This window comes from Macaca fascicularis, chromosome 15, assembly GCF_037993035.2.
Source record: "Macaca fascicularis isolate 582-1 chromosome 15, T2T-MFA8v1.1".
Classification (NCBI taxonomy): Eukaryota; Metazoa; Chordata; class Mammalia; order Primates; family Cercopithecidae; genus Macaca; species Macaca fascicularis.
In genome coordinates, this window is record NC_088389.1 from 7,643,931 (window position 1) to 7,656,905 (window position 12,975).

The 12,975-nt window shown below is 52.5% G+C and overlaps 1 protein-coding gene across 1 annotated transcript in view; it reads left to right on the forward strand.

The window, feature by feature from the left end:
* LOC135967595 (SH3 domain and tetratricopeptide repeat-containing protein 1-like) overlaps positions 1-12,975 on the forward strand; it is a 33,123-nt gene that overhangs the window by 17,849 nt on the left and 2,299 nt on the right. The window contains 6 exon segments of the mRNA XM_074018076.1: positions 2,412-2,453; positions 4,175-5,487; positions 5,489-5,831; positions 9,441-9,568; positions 9,570-9,619; positions 10,813-10,972. Of these exon segments, the coding sequence (XP_073874177.1) occupies positions 2,412-2,453; positions 4,175-5,487; positions 5,489-5,831; positions 9,441-9,568; positions 9,570-9,619; positions 10,813-10,972 (2,036 nt within the window).

Genomic DNA, 12,975 nt, shown 5'->3' on the forward strand with positions numbered 1-12,975 from the left:
TTGCCCCATCTAGGAGGTTTTGTGTCTTAGCAGCGTGTTCCATAGCAACACATTCCTCTATCATAATATTCATTATATTAAATTGAAATTCTCTGCTTAGGTATGTATTTTTCCAACTAAGTTTAGAACTGGTTAAGGACAGGCTATGGGGTATGTATTATATATATCTACACACACACATATATTTATATATATACACATTACCATTGTAAATATACAATATATATTTATATATATACACATATATATTTCTCCCTCTATACACATACAACCCACACATATATATACACACAAACATATATGAAACACACACACACACACACACACACACACTTCTACTGCCAAGCACAGAAAATCAAAACTAGGTAACAGTTCTTTTAGTGTTTATGAAAAAATAGATGTGTTAGTTGAGAGCGTCGTTAAGTTGCCAGGGGAAACACAGGATGGATTCACAAAGGGAGATAGTGTTTTTGTTTTTTGTTTTTTCTTTGTTTAACTCTTCAATTCGAAATAATCCAGACTTATGGAAAAGTTGCAAAAATAGTACGGAGAATTCCCATATACTCTTCCCTCAGATTCCCCAAACATTTCACCCCATTTGTACTTTCTCTCTCTGTGGATATAATTTTTTTTTTCTGAAATGTTTGAGAGAGGAAGGTAGAATGCAGGGCAGGGTGAAAGGCGGAAGGAGAGAGGTGGGTTGGGAGGCTTTTTTTTTTTTTTTAACCTCCTGAGATGGAGTTTCGCTCTTGTCACCCAGGCTGGAGTGCAATGGCACAATCTCGGCTCACTGTAACCTCTGTCTTCTGAGTTCAAGTGATTCTCCTGCTTCAGCCTCCCGAATAGCTGGGAGTACAGGCACCCATCACCATGCTCGGCTAATTTTTTGTACTTTTAGTAGAGGGGTTTCACCATGTTGGTCAGGCTGGTCTTGAGCTCCTGACCTCTGATGATCCACCTGCCTTGGCCTACCAAAGTGCTTGGGATTACAGGCATGAGCCACTGTGCCTGGCGATTGGGAGGCTTTTGCAGTAACTCAAAGTGCTATGATGAGGGCTGGACCTGGTTGCAAATGATGAGGAAGGTGAGAAGTGGTTAGGTCTGGCATATATTTTGAAAGGAGAGTTTAAATGGGTTGGATGACAAGAGAGAGAAAAAGAAGTTTTAAGGATGATGTCAAGGATTTTGGCCTGAGTAACTGGAAGACTAGAGATGCTGTTATTGGGATCGGGAAGACTATGGGAGGAGTGGGTTATAGCAGGGGGAATCAGAAATGTGTTTTCGGCATGCTAAATTTGAGGTCCAAAAAGAGATGTCAAGAAGTGTTGGCCGGACGCGGTGGCTCACGCCTGTAATTCCAGCACTTTAGGTGGCTGAGGTAGGCAGATCACCTGAGGTCAAGAGTTCGAGATCAGCCTGGTAATTATTAAAATCGATCATTGATGTTTACTAATTAATCATATTATTGCTCTTAATACTGCAGGGGGTGTACACCTACCTGTGATGTTGTTCCTAATATCCAGGGACAGAGAACATGATGTTCGTTTTAATATCGCAGTAGGTGTGCACTCACCCTGTGACACTGATCCTAATATCCAGGTGGTAGAGTATGACATGACTCCCAACATAGCAATGAATGGACAGCCACCCGGTGATATTCCTCCTAATATTCATGGAAGAAGCACATGATATTACTCCCAATATCGCAGGGAGGGTACAGCTCTTCTGTGATATGGTTCCTAGTATCCAGATGGGGAGAGGATGATAATAGTTCCAGTATCGCAGGCTGTGTTCACCCGCCCTGTGATATTGTTATGAGTACCCTGGAAGGGATATGACTCCCCATAGAGCAGGAGGCGTACATCCAGCCTGGGATATTGTTCCTATTATCCATGGAGAGGAGAGGCTGATATTACTCCCAATATGGTAGGGGGTGTACATCCACCCTGTGATATTCTTCTTAATATTCCAAGGCTGAGAGGTTGATATTACTCCCAGTATCGCAGACACCGTACACCCCCGTGTGATACTCTTCCTGATATCCAGAAGGGGAGAAGATGGTATTAATCCCCATATCGCAGGAGGTGAACACCCACTCTGATATCTTTCCTAGTATGCATGGGGAGAGGGGATAATATTATTCCCAATATTGCAGAAGATGTACACGGCCCCCCATGATATTGCCCTTAATATTCCAAGGCACAGAAGACGATGTTACTCCCAGTATCGCAGAAAGTGTCCACCCCCCAGTGATGTTGTTCCCATGATCCAGGAGGGAAGAGGATGATGTGACTTTCAACCCCTGCACCCTGCAATGCTCTCACCCTGCAACACCGACACCAGCTCAACCTGACATGGGAGCAGAGGTGCTGGCTGGGGGTGTTCATTGCTTCTCTTTTCTCCCTTGGCAGACTCAGTAGAGGAAGCTGTGACCGAGCAGCCGCAGGAACAAGGTGGGTTTTGCCAGTGGCTCAGGCTTCCTCTGGTTATGAGTTGGGCCTTGGAGTAACACCGGGGGAGGGGACAGAGCTGAGTACAGTGGGCATTGGATGCGACAGTCACCCCTCTGTGGTGCGGGCTGGGGGCTTGGGGGACGTCGCCTGAGGTGGGCCTGAACCTCCCGTCTACTCTGGCACTGGAGGCTGTGGGGTCCCACACTTCTTCCAATGAACATGCTGACCCCCGCCTGGTCCCCGACCGAGGTGGGGCATCCTTTCCACTGCTGGGGCCCACATGTAGCTGTGGGTTCCTTTTTCATGACCTGGAGAAGCTGCAGCTTGCCCTGTGCTCTGCCTCAGAGATGGGAGGCCACACAGCCCTCAGCGGGTAGCAGAATTCAGAGCCTTAGGTTGCAGGGGCCTCAACTGAGGTCCCTGAAGGGTCTGCTCCTTCCTGAGGGGCTGATTCAGGGAGGCTCTCCCATCTCCCCTCTGCGGCTCTGTCGCTTCCCCTCACACAGGGCCCGCATGTGGACAGCCTGGTGATGTGAATGCACCAAGGGCCCTTGGAAGTTCCCTGGTAATGGGATCCATCCCAGTACATTCGGGATGCAGGCACAAGGTCCCAGAGGAGGCCCGGGAAGCCAGTGGGGAAGGGAAGGCTGTTGTATGTTTGCCTCGGGGAGGGGGTGGTTCCACCCTCTGCCAAAGTCTCTGGAGCAAAGGCACGTGGCTCTCCAGCTGCCCCGGAGGCCAGGGTAGTGGCTGGGAGGGGCTGTGGGCCTCTGCCGGGTGGGGGAGATTTCTTAGCTCACCTAGTGTAGTCAAGTCACATTTGCCTCTAAATCATATTTATTTATTTTTTAATGCCAAGGCTTTACAGATGAATAAGGAGGCAGTTTGTATTGAAAATAATTTTTGCATGTGAGCTTGAAACAGAGGGTCTGTTTAAATCTAGGTTTTTTCCTTTCCAGTAATGCCTCCTTTCATCCCAGGTTTTCCAACAGGAAATGCGCTTGTTTGCTCACCTCTGGGAGGGGGCTTTGGCTAGGAATCCACCAAAGCCAGCAGGCACCAGTGGGTTGCTTGAGCAGGCTGGCCTTTGTTAGGAACCGAGGGCTTCAGGTTTTCAGACCATCCAAGGTGAAGGTGGCCACAGGGGCCTGGAAGCTTTCCCATCCTTCCTGCAGGGATGGTCCGTTTCCCTGCACGGAGCTGGGTACATGGGTACAACACCCCTGTCCTGTGCCGTCGGTGGCTTTACCAACTTTGCATAGCAGCTTTTGAGCTGATCAATAGCTCTGATTGGCTGTTGAGGATTTCATGGATTCCTGTACCCCACCGGGGGGCCCAATATGCTGACAAAAGTTAAATTTGTAGTTGTAGTGCTGCATATACATGGGTCCAGTTAGAAGGCTTTGATTCTATCTAAAGGGAAAGGCATCTCTGAGGGATCACTGAGCTGACATAGTCTCCTAAAACCATGCTGTGAGGTGGCGACAAAGCAGGACAGGAGGGTGATTTTGTAGGAGAGTCGGGCCACGGGCCTGCGTGTTCTCTGTGTCCCCGGAGATCGTACGTGCTCCAGACCCTGGGTTTGCATTGCGCATAATTCTCAAGGGCTCATGGCAAGCTGCGCCAGGGACACAGAGGACGGGGATGCGGGGATCCTGTCCCAAGTGGACCAAGGACTCACTGTTGGACTCTAATCTTCTAGGTGTTTTTGTGACTTGCAGAAATACCTCCACCTTGCCTGGGCCTAGAGCCACAGGAGACCCTGCCGAAGGTGAAGAATGTTCTGGAACAATGCAAGACCTGCCCAGGCTGCCCCCAGGAGCCAGCGTCCTGGGATCTCTGTGTAGCATCCAGCAACGTGAGCTTGCAGGACCCCGAGGAGCCCTCCTTCTGCTTGGAAGCTGAGGACAACTGGGAGGATCCAGAGACCCTGAGCTCACTGCTGCTGTTCCTGAACACCTCTGGATTCAAGGCCAGCTTCTGTGGCCTGTACAACCTGGCGCTGCCATGGCTGAGCAGCATGTTCAGCAGCTTTAGCGATGAAGAGGAGCTGACTGGGCGCCTGGCACAGGCCTGAGGGGCGGCCAAGAAAGGTGGCCTCCTCATGGTCCTGGCCAGGCTCTGCTTCCTTCTGGGGCGGCTGTGCAGCAGGAGGCTCAAGCTGTCCCAGGCCCGGGTGTACTTGGAGGAAACACTGGGGGTCCTGGAGGGCAGCTTCGGGGACCTGTTCCTGGTGGTGGCTGTGTACGCCAACCTGGCCAGCATTTACTGGAAGCAGAACCGGGAGAAGTGTACACAGGTGGTTCCTAGAGTCATGGCCCTGCTCCTGGGGACGCCTGGCCACATCTGTAGCACCGAGGCGGACGGGGAGCTCCTGCAGCTGGGGCTGCAGTGGGCGGTGGGTGGCCAGAGCCAGCAGGCCTAGGCCCGGGCCTGCTTCCTGCTGGCCAGGCACCACGTGCACCTCAAGCAGCCTGAGGAGGCCCTGCCCTTCCTAGAGCAGCTGTTGTTTTTGCACAGGGACTCGGGAGCCCCAGACGCTGCGTGGCTCTCAGACTGCTGCCTACTCCTGGCTGACATCTACAGCCGCAAGTGCCTGCCCCACCTGGTGCTGAGCTGTGTCAAGGTGGCCTCATTGAGGACACAGGACTTGCTGGCTGGTTCGCTGAGGAACGTGAACCTGGTGCTTCAGAACGCCCTCCAGCCCCAGAGCCTCCCCACCCAGACTTCCCACTACCTCAGGCGAGCGCTGGCCTCCCTAACCCCGGGCACAGGCCAGGCGCTGTGCGACCTTCTCCACGCCAGCCTGGCCCAGCCGTACAGCCACCATGGCTACCATGGCCCAGCCATCACCTTCATGACGCAGGCGGTGGAAGCCAGTGCTGTTGCCGGAGTACGTGCCATCGTGGACTTCCTGGTGGCCCTGGCCTGGCTGCATGTGCTTCATAGGCAGAGCCTGGTGGCCCTGAACATCCTGCAGTCTGTCCAGGATGCAGTGGTGGTCAGCGAGGACCAGGAGGGTGTGATTGCCAACATTGGTGGCCGTGGCTCTGAAGAGGACGGGCCAGACGAGGCAGGCAGCCGAGGGCTACTACCACGCCCTACGGGTGGCTTGGGACCTGGGCCAGCGGAGGAACCAGGCAGTGGTGCTGGCCAACTTTGGGACCTTGTGCCTGCACGCGGGTGCCAGCAGGCTGGCCCAGCACTACCTCCTGGAGGCTGTACGTCTGTTCTCGAGGCTTCCCTGTGGGGAGTGTGGCCGGGACTTCACCCACATACTCCTGGGCTACCTCTTCACCCGCCAGGGCCCGGCCCAGCAGTGCAAGGGCTACTACGAGTGGGCCCTTCTGGTGGCCGTGGAGATGGACCACGTGGAGAGTGAGTGCCCCAGTTCCTCCTGTGCGCCTTCTGGGGCCACTTGGGTCAGGGCACACCTGGGGTTTGTGATTCGGAAACAAGTGGTGGTTTTTCCACCATCGAAAGCGCTGAGTCATGGCCAGCAGAAGATGTTGGCAAACGCCCTGGAGACAGGCCGTTCCCATGCAGGGCCAGCCGCTCTGTGCCCTACTGAGTCAGGCAGCTCTTCCTGGTTTGCCCAGGGACCATCCTGCCTTGAGCACGGAAAGTCCTGCGTGCTGGGAATCCCTAGACATAACCCTGGGATCAAGGCATGTTGTGCTGAGCTGGGACTTGGAGCCCCTCCGTGAGCCAGGCCCTGAACGCCAATTCTTGTTCCTGTGTTTGCTTGGTATCTCGGCAGCCCTGTGCACCGGTCATCCCACTTCACAGAGGACACAGGGGCGGGTGATTGCCCAAAGCCACAGAACAGTTCACGCAAAAGCAGCTCGTGCTGAGTGTGCCAGGCCCCACCCACAAATGGGGCTTGTGGGGTCCTCGGGAGGGAGGTGCTGAGCATGGGAATGTGAGCTTCAGGCCAGAGAAGCCACAAAAGGGTGAGTGGCGTGATGGCGGGGCAGAACTTGGCCCCGGGTTAGGGAAGCCTCTTTAGTCTGGGACCAGAGGGTTGAGAGGATTTAGTCAAGTAATAGGTGTGGATGAGGGGCTGGTGGTGTAGCCTGTGTGAAGGCCCAGGGGTGAACGAGTGGGGGTGAGTCAGTGAGGATGGGTGGGGTGTGAGTGGTGGTGAGGGAGCGGGATTGTGAGTGGGGATGAGTGTGGTGTGAGTGGGGGTGAGTGAACGGAAGTGGGAGCGGGGATGAGTGTGGTGTGAGTGGGGGTGAGTGAGCGGGAGTGTGAGTGGGGATGAGTGTGGTGTGAGTGGGGGTGAGTGAACGGAAGTGGGAGCGGAGATAAGTGGGGTGTGAGTGGGGGTGAGTGAACAGGGCTTATGCAGGGAGGTGCAGAGTTGGGAGGGGGGTGGGTTGGGTGCTGGATGGTGAGAAGCTCTTCTGGAGAGCTAAGCAGGGCCTGGGGCCTCAGACTGTGGCTTGGCCTTTTCCCCAAGAGCACTGGGGAGCCACGGAGTGCTATCGAACAGTCACTGCAGACCGAGCAGTGAACGGACAGTAGGTGGGCAGGGCTGTCCGAAATCTAGGCCGCAGAGAATAGATGAGGAAGTTGAGTGCAGGGAAATGGCTGAGACAAGGGATACTGCTGAGTCCCCTCTGCCTTGCAGTGCTTTGTCATGGCATAGTGACACCACTCAGAGGTGCCTCCTGTGGCCTGGACCAGAGCTCCAGGGGCTGTGCCCAAATATGAATCTGCTCATTTCCCAGCACAGGCCTGGCACCCACTCTTGGCCCTAGGAGTGATGAGATTTTGGAAAGGACCGTGTGAAGGGGCCCCGGTCCCACACATCTGCCCAAGGAGGGTTGGGGGGTTCAGACCCAGGCTTCTTCCCCAGGGACATTCTGTGACTGGAAGGAGACCCTCCAGGAACCCAGCGCCCCAGCCCCCACTGCAGCCTCCGGTGGCTCCTGGCACAATAGCCTGTGGTACCTCCTCCTACGAGGCCCTCCCCTGGGTGCTGGGGGATTCAGACTTGGAAATGCAGGCCAGGGAACGGGGATCATGCTTCCCTGTCTCCCCACCCTGAGCTGAACGGTCGGGGAGACCGAGGGCGGGGCTGATACCCCACATGCTTCCTTGGGGTCATTTTTGAGTCACTTTCGGTAGTTTGTGTCCTTCTAAGAGTTTGGCTGTTGTGTCTAGATGGTCTGGTTTGTTGGTGTACAGTTGTTCGTAGTGTTTTCATGGAATCCTTTTATTTCTGTCAGGTCGGCAATCATGTTTCCTCTTTCATTTCTGATTTTAGAAACTTGGGTTTGTAATTGTTTATTTATTCTTATTAGAGATGGGGTCTCATCATGTTCTCCCAGGGGGGTCTTGAATGCTGGCCTCAGCGATCCTTCCCCCTCGGCCTCACAAAGTGCTGGGATGACAGGCGTGAGCCATGGTGCTCAGTCTCTGATTTTAGTCGTTTGTGCCCCATCTTTGTTTTCTTGGTCAGTCTGGTGAAAGGTTTGTCAATTTTGTTATTATTTTCAAAAAACCCACTTTTGGTTCTGTTGATTATCTCTTTTGTTTTTCCATTCTCTGTATTTTTACTTCCCATTTCCACTCTCACGTTTATTATGTTCTTCCTTTTATTCACTTTGGGTTTAGTTCATTTTCTAGTTTCTCAAGGTGGAAAGTTAGGCTTTTGATTTGAGATTTTTCTTCTTTCTTTGAATGTAGACATTTACAGTTATAAATTTCCCTTTCAGCACTGCCTTAGCTACATCTTGGTGTTTTTGATACACTGTGTTTTTTTTTTTTTTTTAAGTTTTGCTCTATTGCCCAGGCTGGGGTGCAGTGGTGCAATCTTGGCTCACTGCAACTTCTACCCAGGTTCAAGTCATTCTCATGCCTCAGCCTCCTGAGTAGCTGGAATTACAGATGTGCACCGCCACACCCGGCTAATTTTTGTATTTTTTTTTTATAGAGACAGGATTTCACCATGTTTCCCAGGCTGATCTCAAACGCCTGGACTCAAGCGATCCTCCCGCCTCGGCCTCCCACAGTGCTGGGATGAGAGGTGTGAGCCACCGTGCTGGCCCGGGCTGTGCATTTGTTTGTATTCTTTTCAAATTAATTTTCAGTTTCCCTGATGGTCTCTTCTTTGACTCACTGGTTGTTTAGGAGTGTGTAGTTTTCACATATTTTTGAATTTCCCACGTTTCCTTCACTGTCGATTTCCAGTTTCGTGCCAGTACAGCTGAAGAACACCTCTGCTTTGGTCTCAGTCCTTCTCCCTTCACTGAGGCTCATTTTGTGGCCTGGCACATGGTCTGTCATGGGGAATGTCCCATGGGCGCTCAAGAGGACTGTGTATTCAACTGTTGTTGGGGGGCGTGTGTGACAGATGTCCGTTCGGCGTACCTGGTTTCCTTAATCTTCGGAATGTTTCTGACACTAGAAAATCAGAAGCTTTCCACCGTTCCCAGCGCCCAGGCTTTGGGAGAGGCCAGTGAGCCTGTGGGTTTGGAGCCTTGTTGCATGAGAGAAGCATGTGTGGAAATGCCAGGGGCCGGCTTTGAACCCCATTCCCCCAACATGATGCCGTGTGTGGCAGACGTGATGCTTGGCTTTGCTCTCTCAGGGTTCCATCTGCGACAGGGGCTACTTGTGTCCCTGGTCTCATCATCTCAGGCTGAAGGTGGCCCTGGTCCTGGCCAGAGGGGCTTTGTGAAGCAGAAATAGATGGCCTGGTGCAGGGGCCGAGCCTGGCCAGGACCTCGGCCCTGGGAGTTGTAAAGAAGGCCGGCCTGTACCATGAGCATGTGCACCAAGCTGTGCCCATGTCACGGTGTGCTCGGCGCCTGCCCTTGCACAGGTGCATGGCCTGTCTGAGCCCAGGCTCCCTGCCTATGGGGCCCAGGTTCACAGAGGTGTGAAAGAGACAAGCACAGAGCAGGGGCCTCTGAACCCAGCCAGCCTCGCTTCGATGTTGGGAGGCTGACGTCTTCCATTTTGCCTTCTGCCCAGGCCAGCTGCGGCCCGTCCAGCGGCTGTGCTACTTCTACAGCGTCGTCATGCCCAGCGAGACCCAGTGTGTCATCTACCACGAGTTCCAGCTCTCCCTTGCCCGCGAGGTGGCCAACCAGGTGCTGGAGAGAGCAGCTCCTGGAGACCACCAGTCAGCTCTACCTGTCCCTGGGCACCTAGTGGTGAGGACTGGCTTTGCAGTGGTGGGGGTGTGGAGGGGAGCAAGGGGGTTGGGGTGGCAGGGAGGGGGGCACAGGGAAGCTGGCCCAGGGCCTCCTCAGCCCCTTTCCTTTGGATCATTTGGTTCCTTGGCATCAGATGCTTTGAGCTGGTGGGTCTGGGGTCGTCCCAGGGCTGCTGCTGGCTTGTGAGTCCCAGCTTGAGTCTCCCTTGTTGGGTCAAAGGTCATCTCAACCCCAGCAGAGACAGTACGTGCACTCTGGGCTGTTCTTCCTACTATGGTGGCCTTTGTCATCTGACCTCTGCCTGCCCTGAGTCTTGACTCCTGGCCTTCATCTGTCCCCTTAAATGTGACCACAGCAGCCACCTGTGGCTTCTCTCCCACAGAAGACAGAGCCAATTGTGTCACCTGCTTCCCCGGGGCAGGGTTTCAAGGTCTCACGTCCCATATGTGGCTCACTCGGCTTCCCCCGAGCATGCTGACCTGGTGGGGTAACCATGGCCCTGGCCACCCCACCCAGAGGGCCTGGTGACATTGCTGCAGTCACAGCCCCTCAAGTGTTGGACTTACTGAGAGAGCAGGGAAGGGGCCAGATTCCATGGGGACCCGGGAGACTGGCTCCAGTCTTGGCCTCAGGTTCACAGAAGGAAAATGGGCCAGTGTGCTAGAGCCATGCTTCTCAAAGTGTAGTCCCTGGACCAGCAGAGCAGCATCCATGTCACCTAGGAGCCTGTGGCAAGTGGGAGTTCTAGGGCCTGCCCCAGGCCTGTGGAGCCAGAAGCTCTGGGGGCAGGGCCAGCAAGCTATAAGGACAGGCCTCCGGGTGACTGTGATGCCTGCACACCTTGAGAACCATCGGCCTAGATAGCCTCTGAACACTAACGGCTCTTGGTGCGTCTGGAGAAGACACAGGCCATATCTGGGAGGCAGGGGAGATGGACTAGCACTTTCCTCCTGCCACAGGGCAGCATGATGCTCGATTCCCTCAGAAGGATGTCCTTCATCTTTTCCATGCCGTGTGTGTTCACCCTGGCCCTCCCAGCAGCCTGGGAAGGGCAGAACACTGCACATACAAGAGGGCCGTTCCCAGTCCTCACATTCCAGATTCATCTGTCACCAGACCCACGAGAGGAGGCAGACTGGTTCCAGGAGGATGAGAGCCCTTGTTCTGACACCTGTGTCTGATTCCAGTGATTCCAGGGCCTACAAATCCTCTCTGGACTACACCAAACGAAGTCTGGGAATTTTCATTGACCTCCAGAAGAAAGAGAAGGAGGCACATGCCTGGCTGCAAGCAGGGAAGATCTATTACATCCTGCGACAGAGTGAGCTGGTGGACCTGTACATCCAGGTGAGTGGCAAGGGATGCAGGAGGACCCCTGTGCTGTTCACTCTCTGTCCATCCACCCATCCATTCATCCTTCCATCATCTATTTACCTGTTCATCCTTCCATCCATCCATCCATCATCCATCCATCTGTCCTTTCATCCATCCATCATTCATCCATCCTTTTATCATCCATCTATTCACCCGTCTATCCATCCATTCACCTGTCCATCCACCCATCCATTCATCCTTCCGTCATCTATCTATTGACCTGTTCATCCTTCCATCCATCCATCCATCCACCATCCATCCATGAATTCTTCCATCATCTTCCCATACACCTGTGGGTCCTTCCATTCACCCATCCATCATCCATCCATCCATCATCCATCCTTCCGTCCATCCATCCATCATCTATCCATCCATCCCTTCGTCCATCCATCCCTCCATCATCCATCTATCTGTCCATCCATCCATCCATCATCCATCCACCTGTTCATCCTTCCATCCATCCATCATCCATCCATCCATCCATTCTTCCATCATCTTCCCATACACCTGTGGGTCCATCGATCCATCCATCCATCCTTCCATCATCCATCCATTCATCTGTTCGTCTTTCCACCCATCCATCATCCATCCATCCATCATCCATCATCCATCCATCCATCATCCATCATCCATCCATCTTTTTATCCATCCATTCACCTGTTCATCCATCCATCCATCCTTCCATCTATCTTTCCATCTTCAATCCAACTGTTCATCCTTCTATCCCTCAATCCATCCATCCATCATTCATTAATCTATTCACTTCTTCATCCATCCATTCACCTGTTCATCCATCCATTCATCCATCCATCCATCCTTCCATCCTTCCATCCATCCATCCTTTCATCCATCTTTCCATCCATCTTTCCATTATCCATCCATTCAGCTGTTCATCCTTCTATCCATCCAACCATCTTCCATCCATCCATGATCCATCCATTCACCTGTCCATCTATTCATTCATCATTCATCTTTTTATCATCCATCCATTCACCCATGTATCTATCCATTCACTTTTCATCCATCCATCCATCCATCCATCTATTCTTCCATCATCCATGCATTCATCTGTTCATCCTTCCATCAATCCATCTTTCCATTTATCCATCCATCCATTTATCCATCCATCCATTTATCCATCCATGCATCCATCATCCATTCGTGTCCATTCTTCCATCCATCGTTCATCCATCCTTTTATCATCCATCCATTCACCCGTGTATCCATCCATTCACTTTTTCATCTGTACATCCATCCATCCATTCATCCTTCCATCATCTATGCATCCTTCCATCATCCATCCATCCTTCCATCCATCCATCCATCCATCCATTCATCCATTATGAATGCATCTATCATCCATACTTCGTCATCCATCCACTTGCCTCCTGTTCATCCTTCCATCCATCCATCTGTCCATTCATCCATATATCCATTCATCCATCATCCATCCCTCCTTCCATCATCCATCCGCTCACCTCCTGTTCATCCTTCCATCCATCCATCATTCATCCATCTATCCATTCATCCATCCATCATTCATCCATCCTTTTATCATCCACCCATTCACCGGTCTATCCATCCATTCATCTGTTCATCCATCCATCCGTCCATTGATCCTTCCATCATCCGTCCATTCACCTGTTCATCCTTCCATCCATCAATCATCCATCCATCCATCATCTATCATCCATCATCCATCCATTTATCCATCCATCCATCATCCATCCATACTTCCATCATCCATCCATTCACCTGTTCATCCTTCCATCCATCCATCATCCATCCATTCATCCACCCATCCATTCATCCACCCATCCATCATCCATCCACCCATCCATTCACCCATCCACTCATCCATCCATCCATCCATCATCCATCCTTTCACCCATCCATCCATTCACCTGTTCGTCCATTCATCCATCCATCATTCATCCATCTACCCACCAATCTACCTATTAATCCATCCCTCCATA